We start from the raw sequence: 15,228 nt of genomic DNA on the forward strand, positions 1-15,228 counted from the left end.
ACATAAATAAATAAATAATTAAATAAATATAAGTTATAAAATATGGCAAAATCAAGAGTTATCACACAACATTAGAAGCATGAAAGGTATAGAGAGTCTTCTTCAATTTATCATTCTCAGTAACAATTTCTCTGCAGAGTTTCAACTGAGATGTAATCTTATGGATAACAAAGTTGTACTATGTAACAATTTTAAAATCCTGCAATCGCAGGTTAAGCCAATCATGCCGAGCTTTCGAGAGAGTGATATATTTTAAATGTCCAAATCTCTCCCTCAATTCATTCCACAAATCAAGTGGATCTTTCACCGTCAAATATTCGGATTGTAAAGGAATGTCCAGATGGTGAGGAATGAAAATAATAGCCTTAGTCCGGTCTTAGCTTGTAGCCGCATTCTCACTGGCAATTGTATGAACAAGACTCATAGAAACCAAATGCATTTCTATATCCAGGGACCAAGTTAGAAAATTATTGCCGGCGAGAGACAGGGGTTTAAAAGAAAATCTTGCAAGGTTTTCCATAGTTTAAAAAATAGATAATATAAATAGTATAAAAATAAAACTTACCAAAAATAAAATAGACAAAAGTCTTCCTTCGTGCTGATAACATGTTTGATTGAGTATGTATGTAATATAATAATCAAACCATTAAATGAGAAGACAAAGAAGAATGAAAGTGATAGGCTTTGAAATGATAGTTGTGTAATTTTCATCTTCCAATTACACATATATAGATATTCATGTCCAATAAAAAACATTCACATCTCAGCCTACACAATGTCTACGAACCTAATGACCTCATGATCGCTCATCCAAAATCCACACCACCAGACTATCTCTTACGGCACATGTTATAGATATTTTGGTTTATGGATAGTAGAGATGCTAAAGCGAACGCCCGAAGGATTTGATTAGCTGTTGGTGGGTGCCAATGATTTTAGTATTGATTAGAAAAATGAAGAAAAACAATTAGAAAGAGAAATTATGTATTGTCTCCCAATATTTTAAAATACTTAATAATTAAACTTTTATCTTAATTCCCTTTGTCCCACATAAAGTGTTCGATATTTTCATTTCGGTCTGCCTTATATAATTTGTTTGTTTAGAAAATAATCATACACTTTAACTACATTTTAAATCTCATAATCTATATATATTTTTTAAAATATTAATTAAATTATTTAGTTATTTTAATTTTAATATTTAATTATTTATACTATGATATAATTATTTTTACTAATATATTTTTTAATTACTTACTAATAATTATGATCTTCTTAAATTATCGCACTTACAGTAATATGGACACTTTCTACTCCTTCCATCCCGATGAAAGAATATACTAATTTGTGTTTGACATGAGATTTATTGATATTATATTCATAGTTGGTAAAAAAAATGAGTAAAAAGTTTTTTTTGCCCTTATAAATATATTTAATTTAATTGTAAAAAGTAATGATATTTATATAATAATTATAAAAAATATGAATAGTTTTATGATGATATGATTATTTAAAGAAAAAATAGATTATTATTTTGGGACGAACATAAATGATAAAACAAAATTATTGAACTGAGATGGAGGAATTATATATTTTATTCTCTAATAAAAATCAGCAGTCAATACAAAATATTATTTATTTCATCCGGACTATTTATGTCACAAGCCCAACACATAAACAAATTAGGGTATGTTTCTCCAAGGAGGTTTGGCCCCGTTTTAATGGGCTCCAAACCATTTTTTTTTCTTTTTTTTTAAATTAAAATTTTATTTAATATTTATTATAATTAAATAAAAAATATATATATAATATATTTCATTTTGTAAAAAATAAAATTTTTTATAATAAAATAAATAAAAATTTAAATATATATGTTGGGTATAATATAAATTTATAATCAAATCATACAATATAAATTTTATCAATTAAATTTAATACATATTTTATTATTTTATTCATTATCCATCAAATCAATACACATCAAAACTCTCCAAACCCCAACCAAACCCAAACACAAAACAAACAACAAAATCCAAACTCATCCCAAAATTCAAAATAAAAATCAAACTCAAACCCAACTTTCCCCAAACTCCCCTAAAGAAACACACCCTTAATAATACTTCATCCGTCTACTTACAAAGTATACACATTATTTTTTTTACAATTACAAAGTAACCATTTAGTTTTTATATAACTATGAACACTGCTTTTTCTACCAATATCTCTATTTTTTACCATCATATTATTATTCTTACACCAAAAAATGAATATGAAATTGTCTTTACACTATTTTTAATAATTCATTACAATCAAAATACTAGTATTATATACCAAAAAATGAATATGAAATTGTCTTTGCACTATTTTTAATAATTCATTACAATTAAAATACTAATATTATATTTTAAACTCAATGTAAAAAATAATTGTGTACTTTTAAAACGGACGGAGGAAATAATATTTTAATGTAGAAGTGAAATTGATAAAAAGTAAAGTTGGAATATTATATAAAATTTATTAAAAAATTAATAATAAAGAAGTGGAGTAAATAACAAACCTAGTTACAAATTGATTATTACTCTATTGGTTAAAGTAAGGATAATGAAAATTTTGAGTGCATAAAATTATTTATTATAAATAAATTATGAATAAATTTAGAGAACAATGTAAAAAAAATTATGACATAATGATACAAGATGAAATGAGTATTTTTTATATACAAATATAATTTTTCATATTTTACATAAAAAAAAATACATCAAATTAAAACACTAAATAACACACTCACTTGCACTAAACATTAATTTACCTCACATTTAACTTATTTTTATTCATTCATTTATTTATTTATTTCAAAAATCCCATTCAAATACAATATATGTTTTTTAAATGTTATCTTTTAGTATTTAAATGTTTAATGCAATATTTTATGATAATATTATTATATTTTTAATTGAAAATCATATTTTGATTTAAAACTAAAACAAACAAGCCCGTGTGTATATTTTGAATTTGGAGTTGAGAATTTTATTTTAAAATTTGTATTTAAATAATATTTTACATCATATTTTGATAAAAATAAAAATGATTTCTTTGTTCCATTTTAATTGATATATTTTTTATTTGTCTGTCACGTAACAAATGATATATTTTTTTTTATTTTGAGTAAAATTTATTAAATCAAAACATATTTAGACAAATATAAATTAATTAACTATATAAAATGTAACATTATACATCATGTACGGCTATAATACCCCCGGAGTTGAGTCAGTGCTAAGCCAACTCCCGTTAATGAGCCGGTATTAGGCCATCCGAGGTTGCATATAGATTAAATTGATTGAATATGCTACTCATGTCAACAATGTGCACATTCTTTTAGAAAGCCTTAATGAAATAATTCTAGAATTAATCATGCTTACTCTAGAGTAATTTGAGGATAGGTGACCCGTGAAAAGTCTCCACGGTGCGCATGAACGATGACAAAAGTGCGTTGAAAGGACTCGTATTGATTTGTGGGGCCAGTCTACGAGCCTAATATGCTCTGCTTCGCGTGGCTTGCGGGTCAGGGTGTCACAACAACTCATTTAAATCCCTTTTTATTTCCACTCTCCTCAAAAAACAAATATCTATATTTACATTTTAAACTCTACAATCTTTTATAAATTAGTTCATATTAATTATAAATAAATAAACGTATTTTTTTATTTACTTGTAGAAAATCTTGTTATCTGCAAAATAATATTCATGTTTTATATATTTTTTTATTGTAATAGACTTTTAAAATTTCTAATCATATATTAATTTTATTTTAAAACTACAAATATTACTAATTATATAAAAATAATAAAATAATATTATAATTCATTATGAATGAATTAATTAAATATTATTATATAAAATATTATGTCGCTAATATAAAAAGTCAATTGTTCCGGAATGGAGAATGTATATTTTTACAAAATGTAAAAAGTCAAATAATAAAAAATTACAAAGAAAAGAAAAAAGACTCCTAAAAATTGTTTTTGGTCCTATTGAATTATATATATATATTTATTGGTCAAATTCAAACTAAAATTTATCAATTTTAGTACCATAGAAATTGACGTGGACTAGACACCACCGTGTTGGTGTTTTGAATATGCCTGTGTTAATGCCAGTGTTCATACTCGTATTATCAACATGACTATGTTACAATACATGTTCACGATCCTGTTATGAACACAACCGTGGTTATGTATGTGTTCTCAACATAGTCATGGTTATGTGCATGTTCACGGTCTTATTCTGAACACGGTTGTGTTTCTGTTCATATTTATACCATATTTATGCTCGTGTTTATCTCCGTGTTGTGACACCTTGGCTCGCAAACTACGCGAAATCGGGCGTGTCGGGATTGTAGATTGGTCCCACAGGTCAACACGAGTAATTCCAGCATGCATTGTCCACACTCATGCGCATATTGGGAGATTTCGCAGGGGGTCACCCATCTTCAAATTACTTTACTCTAGAGTTTTTTTCAGTAAGGTTTTCGAAAAGAAATGTGCACATTGTTGACATAAGTAATCTATTCAATCTATTTAACATCTAATCAACTACAGATGGCTTAATACTTACTCATCCATACACGAGAGTTGGCTACACCACGGCTCAATTCTGGGGGCTATCACACGTGTTCTCAATACAACCATATTTCTGTTCATGACTATGTTCCTACTCGCATTCACGACTCTGTTCTTGACATAATTATGTTATAGGTCATATTTATTATCATTTTTACTTTTTTGTTCAAACTATGTGATATATATTTATAATTTAACAAAAATATTTTTTTACGATTATTTTAAAAGAAAAACAATCAAATTTAATATTTTACAAAACAATTGAAAAAAACTATAAAAATAATAAATTAATATATATTTTTAATTATCATGTTATATTTTTTCAAATTTTATAGAAGATTTTTAATATAATATTACAGTGTGTTTGTTTTGTGAGATTGTTGGATTTTTTTTTATTTTTTATGTGAGATATAAAAAATTGTGTAGAAAATATAAAAATAATGAATAAATGTAATATATTAATTTTTTGTTTGGGAAAACGGATGAAATATTTTTTATAGAAAAAACAATGCCTTAATTTATAACTTAAAATACAGATATTATTTAAAAATTTATAGTATTTTAACAAAAATATTTGAAATAACATCGGTAATTTTTATAATTAATGCAAAACAATAAAATTTTTAATTAAAATAAACTATATTTAAAATAATATTTATATTTAATATTTTTAGAAATATAAATTTAAATTATTATAAAAATTGTACTATAAATTCTAAAATTATACTCCTCCGTCCCATAAGAATGGTTCATTTTTTATTTTCGTCCGTCTCAAAACAATAGTATCATTTCTAATAATTATACTACTATCTAACATAATAAATATATTTTTAACTTACAATATATTACACAATACTAATAAGGACATTTTTGTTTTTTTTTTACTAAAATTCAATATAGCACTAATATTTAAAAATTTATATGAAAAAGTATATGTTACTCTTCTTTTGGGAACGTATGGAATATATAATTATGATTATTAAAAATTATATATTACTTTATATTATAAGTTTTTTTTTTTTTTTTTTTGCAAATATTTTTTAAAATATTAAAATATAATTATTTTTCTATTTTTAAATAATTATAAAAAATATTTTTGTTGAAATATAAATATATATATCAAATAACTTGAAAAAAAATTATAATAAATATGACCTAAAATATGACTGTTAAGAACAAGATCATGAAAATAGGTACAAACATTGTTGTATTGAGAATAAAGTTATAAACATGGACATATATATAAACACGGTCATATTTAGTATAAGGTAATGAACACGACAGTGTTGAATATAAAGCAACCATATTAGCTATCGGTTGTTCAGTCACCTTTTTGAGTCATCAAATACACTCACATTCAAGCTAACACAACCATGTCCATGTCAATTACAATGAAATTAAAATTCAATAAGATCAAATTAATAATTTTTTTTAATAAAACTAAAATTAATAATTATACTTTCTCCGTTCCAAACAATATGGAAAATTTTATTTGTTTGTTGTCCCAAACTCACCGTAACATTTCTAAATTTATAAAATTAATTATATTTATCCCATCGCATCACTCAAATATACATTTTACTTTATCACGTCACATCACTCAAATAAAATATATATATATATTTATCTCCAATTATATCACCTAATTTTAAATTACTTCAAATTATTTAATACTATTCGTCTAAATTTCCGTGCCCAACTCTTATATTGCACTGTGTTTGGGACTGAATTGAATAGTATACGGGTGTGTTTGTTTGGGGATTTGGATTTTGAGTTGAGATTTGAATAGTAAAACTTTTAAATTTGAATAGTTGTACGGTGTGATATAAATAGGTGTTGATGTAATGTTTTGAATGTAAAATTAATTTTTAGTATAATATAAAAAATAAAAAATAAATATTTAATTTAATATTTAAAAAAAAAATGAAATAAAAGTGAATTTAAAATTCAATATCCCAAACAAACACACACTGACACCAAAATTATATATATATTTTTCTCTAATAAATATATTCACAGTTTACTGGACCCAATCTCAGCAGATCCAGACCGTTTATGCTACGCGGTTCATGTAGTAGGCAAGTGGGCTCCGCTGCGCAGGGGGTCCTGATTTATCAGGTTTTGAGATCCCGGGAGTTCAAGACTCTATCCACGAGGCTGAGTTTGGATTTTCCAGATCCAAGGGTTCAGATTTTACCCCCAATCGACCTATCTATCAATCCATCGACCCCCCACCCACCCCATCGTTGTTGTCCTTGTCCAGTATTCAGAGAAGAGAAGCAGCAACTCGCTGAAGTATAAATACAGCTGCAAGTATGTTAGCAGCGCAGCAAGAAAGAACAATCACGGCATTTCATAGCCGAATCTGTTGCGAAATCTGAAGACTGGAACAAGTCTCAAAAAGTCATTGAAATCTTCTTCTTGTATTTGCGCATCGTAGTCTTGCGGGAACCGTATGCGTGTTTAGTCGCTGTTTTCACAATCCTGTGTGCCCGACAACACAGGTACACTTTCGACGCGCATACACCAACGCGGTTGATAATACCAACAAGATCGCTATAATTCACTCTCGGTGTTCGCCTGCCTATCGGGTAATTTCCTATTGCATATTCCGTCTGTCTTGTTTGCGGGAGTTGGATTTGTTCGTGTAATTGGGGATCTGGGTTTTGGGAGAAGAAATTGAGATGCGTTTTCCTGTATTTAGGGCTAATTGAGATCTGTTTGACCTATTCCTGGATTTCTCTTATGTAGTGTAAATGCAGACGAGGTATATGGAGAGAACTAACTCGATGAAGGGGAGAGGGAAAAGAAGCTTGGAAGGTGGTGCTGATGAAAACCAGGAGCCTGAGAAGAAAAGGCCTGCTTTAGCTAGGTAACTAATTCTTATTCCTGCTTTCTTTTTGTTGTTTGATTTACACCTGGATATTTTCTTATGTATTAGATTCCTAGTGATTGCCTTTTCTTATCTTAGCTGTTGTAGCTGACTTCACTCACCAATCGTGGGCTGAGCAGCTCAATTTACTATAGTATCTTGGTAGGCGGAGTTTAGTTCAATATATTTGGATGAGCTATCTCTTATTTCATTTTATTGTATGCTTTTATGGATGGCTTTGGCTACCGTTTCTGAATTTCCATTATGATTCGATTTTCAAGTTGCTGTGTATTTTGGTACCAAGTGAATACAATACTGGCTGGCTGTGGCAAAATGTGATTTAGTAGTAACTTGAGCAGTTGGTAGTGAATTGAATGCCAAAGATTGATTGTGTTGTTTGTTTGACTTTCGTCTTTGGTGTTGCCTTGTTTATCGGCTGACTACAGGACCGATCACGTGGGTGTAGTTACCAATGCTAAATATGGACTAGTTAATGTTGTTGGACCTGGATACCAGGTGTCGGGAATAAAAAAAGCTTCTAAGACTCTGTTGGAATGCTAGTGTTTAAGTTTTGAGGGATTTGGTTTTCTTATACCTTTTGCTTCCTCTTACTGTGAATTCAAGTGTCATACTTCTGGATTTTGGTTTTTGGAAGAGAGGACTGATTTTGAAAATGTTTTTGAAGTTGTGCTTCCAAACCTGTTTCCGTTAGTGGACATAGTGGTTGCATTAGGTGTAGTCTGTTGTTGTAGTTTCTTCACCTTGTAATAATAGTGCCACTATTGGGCTGCCACAGAGTGGACTGGTTATCTGCTGTTACCGCCACTCCATCATGCTGTGTTTATGCACTCACATCGTAGCTGCTTGTTGCTGCAGGACGGTGCAGGTGGTTGTAGAAATATATCTATTATTTATCAAGAGTGAAAATGAGAAGAGCGAAAAGTAGGAATATAAATTCCCTTAGATTTTGAATTTTACTAACTTTAACTAGCCATAGATCAAAGTAATGGTGATTGGTTGTTTTTGTTTATATAACTAATATATGAGCGTTATTTATTGACCGTTATTCATATAACTATTTTCTTAGCATCTGACCGTTATTTATATAACTATTTTCTTAGCATCCGACCGTTATTTATTGACCGTTATTTATATAACCATTTTCTTAGCATCTGACCGTTATTTATTGATATCTGAGATTGAGAACTATGCTTGTAATAATATTTTATCGTTAATGGTTAAATTACTTATTTTTGGGAATAGATGTTACTAAGAAAATTTTAATTATATTATTATTATTATTGTTATGGTAACTATTTCATTGTCCTTGGTTTGAAATGATTGAAGTTCAACATGGTAATCCGCTACAGAAGAATGAAACCGGGCCTTTCCAATTAGGAATATTTTGATTTAATTATTGTTCAAGCTCAGTTTTCTTCTCTTGGTCTTGATCTTCTAGCTCTTAAGTCGATAGTCTTGATTCCCACTTGTTTTTGTAGATTATTGTTCTCTAATCCACACATCTCGTCCTATATGTTCTCCAATTTTTATTTTTTATTTTTTGTTATTAAATGAATTTTGGATGAAATATAAGTGATTGTTCGATAAAATATGGGTTTTATGCAGTGTTATCGTGGAAGCTCTGAAGGTGGATAGTCTCCAGAAGCTTTGTTCCTCCTTAGAACCAATTCTTCGAAGAGTGGTAAAGTTGAATGTTAACTGATTCTAAAATGTGATATGCCTGGCTTCTGTTACTTTTTATATATCTATTCATCGTTGAATGCGATCACTGGAAAACACCTTTTGTGCTACTCTCGTCTTTTTTGTTGATAATTCTCAAGGACTCTTGTAAGAGAAAGTTTATATCAAAGATTACATTGAATGCATAATTCTTCTGTTCTGCTTGGCGAGTGACAAACCTGTATCCTGTCATTGGAGAAAAATGGATTTGCTATTTGGGGCTCCTTGTATCTATATAAATGAAGGCATTTATTTTATTAAGAATATGTAGTGGAAAGTGTGCTTTCACACTCAGGTTAAGTGGAATAAAAATGTTCATGAGCTTCTGAATGGCATTGGCTTATATGTAGCTTTCAATTCAACAGGTTAGCGAAGAAGTTGAACGAGCATTAGCTAAGCTAGGCCCGGCTAAACTAAATGGGAGGTGGGTTTATTTGTTTTCCTTACTGTGAAAAGATAGCATTTAATATAAAATGATGGACTTTTTACTGTTTCGCATGCCAAAACCCCTCTGCTTGCGAGCTCTTTTGCTATTTAACCAAGCTAGTATCAGATACATATGCGAAGTCTATTCTATTAAGACTCCCCAATATGTTTCAGTCTGCCTTTATTCCTTTATGTTCTTTTAAGACTTTGGTTATACAGGGCATCTCCAAAACGGATTGAAGGTCCAGATGGGAGAAACTTGCAGCTTCATTTCAAGTCACGGCTTTCTCTTCCATTGTTCACTGGGGGTAAAGTAGAGGGTGAGCAAGGTGCTGCAATTCATGTCGTACTAATTGATGCCAACACAGGCCATGTTGTGACATCGGGACCTGAATCTTCCATGAAGCTCGACATTGTTGTGCTAGAAGGTGACTTCAATAATGAAGATGAGGAAGGTTGGACTCATGAAGAGTTTGAAAGCCATGTTGTGAAAGAGCGAGAAGGAAAAAGGCCTCTTTTGACTGGAGAGTTGCAAGTGATACTTAAGGAGGGTGTTGGGACTCTAGGAGATCTTACATTTACAGATAACTCCAGTTGGATAAGGAGTCGGAAGTTCAGGCTTGGTCTTAAGGTTGCATCAGGATATTGTGAAGGGATAAGTATTCGAGAAGCCAAAACAGAAGCTTTTACTGTTAAAGATCATCGAGGGGAATGTATGCATATTTCTCACTTCCTATACATGGACATAATAGTGTTTCCGAATTTCCAATTCAATAGAATGCTAATATACATAATTATGCATGTATGCTTTTGTCCTGGGGTCAGTAAATATGATCAAGTTGGCGTGCATGGTGCATTTAACGGTTCAAATCTTATGATTTCCTGAGAGTAAAAGAATTAAAGACTGATGAAATGAATTGCTGAGAAACATAAAATATTACGTAATACTCTTGTTGGTAATGATATGGTTTTTTCTCCACTGTATTTTTGAAGGCGTGCTTCTTATACTGTTATAGTCTAACTACTCACTTGTCACATGCACCCTCATTTTTCTCTATGAATTAGGATACGTTTTGAATGTTCCTGACATTGCATGAATGTTATGCATTATGAGACATTTTTTGTCTTGGAATGCTTATTCCAGCGCCTTTCTCTGGACAGTGTACAAAAAACATTATCCACCTGCTTTGAATGATGAAGTTTGGAGATTGGAAAAGATTGGGAAGGATGGATCTTTCCATAGGAGATTAAATAAAGCCGGGATATTCACTGTTGAGGACTTCCTTCGTCTTGTGGTCAGGGACCCTCAAAACTTGAGAAGTGTAAGTAGTACTAGTGGCTGGAATCTATCTTCACTACCTTTTTGATAATTAATTTTTTGGTTTTGATATGACAGACACTCGGGAGTGGGATGTCTAATAAGATGTGGGAAGCCCTCTTAGAACATGCTAAGACTTGTGTCTTGAGTGGGAAGCTTTATGTATACTACCCTGATGAAACAAGAAATCTAGGTGTTGTCTTCAACAACATATATGAACTAAGTGGGCTAATATCAAACGACCAATATTTTTCAGAAGATTCACTTTCAGACAGCCAGAAGGTTTGCTTATTTTCTCCTACAATACACGGATGCTTGCTTCTATAGTATTTTGAGGTTTCCTTTGATAAAAATGTCCATCTGTTCATTGCATTTTTTATTCAAGCAGAGAATAGTTCTGAAGTATTGAATTTTTGCACCTGCAGCAATTCTTTTCTAATATTAGGTTAAAGGATCAAATATAATACCTTGAGTTCGCTGTAATTGGACAATGGTGCTGATGTTCCTCTGTTGGGTTCTAGAACTACAAATGATGAGTTATATAGTTTGAGAAATTTTGGTATTTGTTTGGAGTTCATCTATAACCGTTTGGTTTTGAAACTTGTTATGAGTATCTTTATTGAGAAAGTGAAAGTACTGCCATTTTCTCTAAATCATATGTGACTGTAGGTATATGTTGATACATGGGTGAAGAAAGCATATGAGAATTGGACTCAAGTAGTGGAGTACGATGGAAAAACTCTCTTAAATTTCAAGCAAAATAAGGGTAGTCAAGCACTTCAAAATAAGAAGTCAAGCACTTCACGAAATGATCTTCCCGTTGGCCCAGTCAATTATCCTAATTCTGTAGATAATCATCTTCAACCCCAGAGATTGCCACCTTCAATTCCCTCTGAGCTGTCTATGGATCAGAATATGTTAATTGCAGGTGAATTTGCTTGAACACAACATTTCATTTATTTCTAATTATTTGACGACATTTTTATTTTCTCCAAGATGGATTCTTTTCAGTTAGTCACTTAACAATCAAATGCATATAATAGAATAGCTTGGTGATGCCTTATACTTAAACTGTGCTAGTTATTTTATTTTTGCGTTTTTCTAGTTAGCTTTTCTGGCAACTAAAATCAACAGAGAAGATATTTGGGGTTTGTTTGTTTAGTGTTTTGGTTTGATGTATTTACTTATTTATTTATTTTATATGAGGGAAAATTGCAAAAAATATCCATATGTATACCCCAATTATCACCTTTGTCTTGTATTTATCTTGCTGCAAAATATATCCTACATATTTGCAAAAGTCGTTATTTCTATCGTTTGGCTGCGTGTGACGTTCACACTAAGTGCGACTAAAGGATAAAAATAGCGACTATTGCAAACATGTAGGATGTATTTTGTCAGCGAGAAAAATACAAAATAAAAATGATAATGGGGTATACTTGAAGAATATTTTTTGCAAATTTCTCTTTTATATGATGTTTGGTGAGACGATAATATATAATATATTATATATATTGGGAATCGTGTCGAGAAAAAAAATAGCGGAATAACGAACCCTTGGTATCTGAAAAGTCGGTAGGACAATCTCTAAGTTGATGGAGAATTTAGCCGGATAGGTTTAAAAGAACAGCTTTGGAACACATTTTACTTGTAGATATGGTGCCAATTAGTTTAGTCAGAGGACCAAGGTTACAATGAAACACAAATATAAGGTACATCTAGTGATTTTGTAATCCTGTTAATCATTTGACTCATCTTTCTGTCCCAATCTCTATTTTTCACCATAATTTGGTTAATATTTTATTTACTCTATTGATCTGTTGGCTCGACAAATGCTGATTCAGGCTCAGGGTACAATGACAACATGCAGCCGAGATACTCTACCCAATCTCACCTCACAAATTCTGGTTCACGATCCCAGTTTGATGCTGCCTCATTCACACAGCAGGTTCAATTCCAAACTGATGCCTACAACAATCGGGTCGGCCTTGCCCTCGGCCCTCCTCAACAATCGCCGACATTCCAAGAGGGGAACTCTTCTATTCAGCAAGCTAATCTCAATCCTTTCGAGGACTGGTCCAGCAACCGGGACAAGGGCGTGGTTGATGATTTCTTGTCGGAGGAGGAAATACGATTGCGCAGTCATGAAATCCTTGAGAACGAAGATATGCAGCACCTGCTTCGGATTTTCAGCATGGGAGGGCAAACGCCTGTCAATGCACCAGATGATGGATTTAACTTTTCATCTTACATTCCTTCACCCTCTCCTAGTTTCAGTTACAACGAGGACCGATCCCGTTCTGGCAAGGCTGTTGTCGGCTGGCTCAAGATCAAAGCGGCTATGCGGTGGGGCATATTCATTAGGAAGAAAGCAGCCGAAAGGAGGGCGCAGCTTGTGGAATTAGACGACGAATAGACAACACATATCCCCCAAACTGTTGTTGGAATCGTCGAAAGCAGCCGGAGTGCAGCTTTTGTGTTTACTGACTCTTCTGTAGTCTGTGTTGTACAGAACGAGGTTTGCTTATAAAAGTTTATTGACTTTGATGTTCTTTGTGATCTTATGCTTGTTTGTTCGATGTAATGTTAATTTACAGTTTACATACGTGTATGTATGTGTGTGAAATTTCTTTAACATTATGTAATGTTGAATTTGATAATTATGTTTGCAGTTATGCTTCGATGCTGTTCTCTCCTCTTTATTCGCATTCATTTACTTGGTTCAGGATGATTCTACTTTAGCAAGATCCAATTATTCTTCCATATGGTAGAGAAAAATAAACAACATAGACGGACACATTGCAGAATTTCATGTATGGAGTAGAGCTTATTTAATTATATAATTAAAAGCAATGGTACTAAAAACCCATGTAGGATTGAAGAGAAAATTGCAGAAAATATTTCACATGTACACCTCTCTGGCAAATGTATCTTATCTTTTGGCTGCACATGACATTTACCCCATACGCGTCGTATATTCTATTTAAATAAATACTTAAAATTGTAAATAAAAATTATTTTTTTTGGTCCAAATTTCTTTCTCCTCCTATCCACATAATTAATGTAAACATCAAACTAAATAATTAATCAATACAATACTACTATTTTACTAACTAAAATCTTAAAATAACCATACTTGTTTTTTCTGCAAAAACCTTCAATTATTATACACCTACTTTAATTTTGGTCAAACATTTTAAATTATGTGACAATGTCCAATAGAGTTATCGAGACAAAATACCTACATATATCAAACCCAAAACTATTAATCAAAGCCGGTTGACAAATGTCTGATATAAAATAAGTTATTAAGATTACCCAACTGTAGAAAAACAAAGGCATCAATATAATACTCCTCGTCCTAATACAATAGTCTTATTTATTTACTATTTTTGTCTGTTCTAAAACAATATTCTTATTTTCATAAATAACCATATCACAGTAAAATTATTCCTACTTTTTCAATTTTATTTCATAATTGTCACTACTTTTTACACTAATACACTCAAAGGGCAAAAAAAAAAAAAAAAAAAAAAAGTCTTTTATCCTGATATTCCTTAAATGTCGTGTCCAACCTAATTAAGACTATATTTATGGGACGGAGGGAATAGTTGCATACTCAATTTGTATATTGGTCAAAAATCCGGCATCCCAAAAGTATTTACTTCTTCAAAGCTTCGAACAATAAGACCATGTTGTCTACACAACTTAACAACACCTGCATGTATAGCTACACCACAAAAAAAAAACATAATTTGTATCGGTTAAAAACAGCTGAAGCGACATTTGGAAAATTAGACAATAAGAGGACAAGAATAGTTGTATAGTAGCTATCAGATAATCTTCTCTTGATGTAATATTATGTCGTCATTCCATATCAAGCCCAACAACAGTCGGCCTACACCCATTGCGTAACCGTCTAACAAAAGCCACCCATTGTAAAAACGACTACTAGAACACATCAGATTACTAGTTCCCATCATCCAATCCCTGTCGTTTCTACAATGTCAAAACAATAATTTACTACTATTGGGAAAGAAAGAATCAGGGGTTTGTTTCTTTTAGAGGTTTTGGGGAAATTTTTGAATTTGGATTTGATCTTTATTTGAATTTTAAGATGAATTTTGAATTTTGATGTTTCTTTTGGATTTGGCTAGAGTTTGAGTAATTTTGATGTGTATTGATTTGATGGATATAAATATAATAATATAAATGTATAGTAATTTGTATAATTTAATTATAAATTTATA

The 15,228-nt window shown here is 31.0% G+C and overlaps 1 protein-coding gene across 1 annotated transcript; it reads left to right on the forward strand.

Annotated features, from left to right (window-relative positions):
• Nucleotides 1-6,852: 6,852 nt before the first annotated feature.
• LOC127244106 (calmodulin-binding protein 60 D-like) lies at nt 6,853-13,661 on the forward strand. Its single transcript, XM_051264443.1, has 9 exons — nt 6,853-7,213; nt 7,374-7,494; nt 9,121-9,196; nt 9,600-9,658; nt 9,880-10,373; nt 10,822-10,982; nt 11,057-11,260; nt 11,648-11,906; nt 12,823-13,661. The coding sequence occupies exons 2-9, from the start codon at nt 7,379-7,381 to the stop codon at nt 13,392-13,394; spliced, it is 1,941 nt and encodes a 646-aa protein (XP_051120400.1). The 5' UTR covers nt 6,853-7,213; nt 7,374-7,378; the 3' UTR covers nt 13,395-13,661.
• The last annotated feature ends 1,567 nt before the right edge of the window (nt 13,662-15,228 follow it).

The sequence above is a fragment of the Andrographis paniculata genome, unplaced genomic scaffold (assembly GCF_009805555.1).
Source record: "Andrographis paniculata isolate CXL003 unplaced genomic scaffold, ASM980555v1 Contig9END, whole genome shotgun sequence".
NCBI classification, from domain to species: Eukaryota; Viridiplantae; Streptophyta; class Magnoliopsida; order Lamiales; family Acanthaceae; genus Andrographis; species Andrographis paniculata.

What these genes read in the sequence shown, in the direction of transcription:
- LOC127244106 (XM_051264443.1), top strand. Translation starts at nt 7,379, where the DNA reads ATGCAGACGAGGTATATGGAGAGAACTAACTCGATGAAGGGGAGAGGG. An exon ending in CCGGCTAAACTAAATGGGAG is followed by an intron (nt 9,659 to 9,879) that starts GTGGGTTTATTT and finishes TTGGTTATACAG; the next exon opens with GGCATCTCCAAAACGGATTG. An exon ending in CACTTTCAGACAGCCAGAAG is followed by an intron (nt 11,261 to 11,647) that starts GTTTGCTTATTT and finishes ATGTGACTGTAG; the next exon opens with GTATATGTTGATACATGGGT.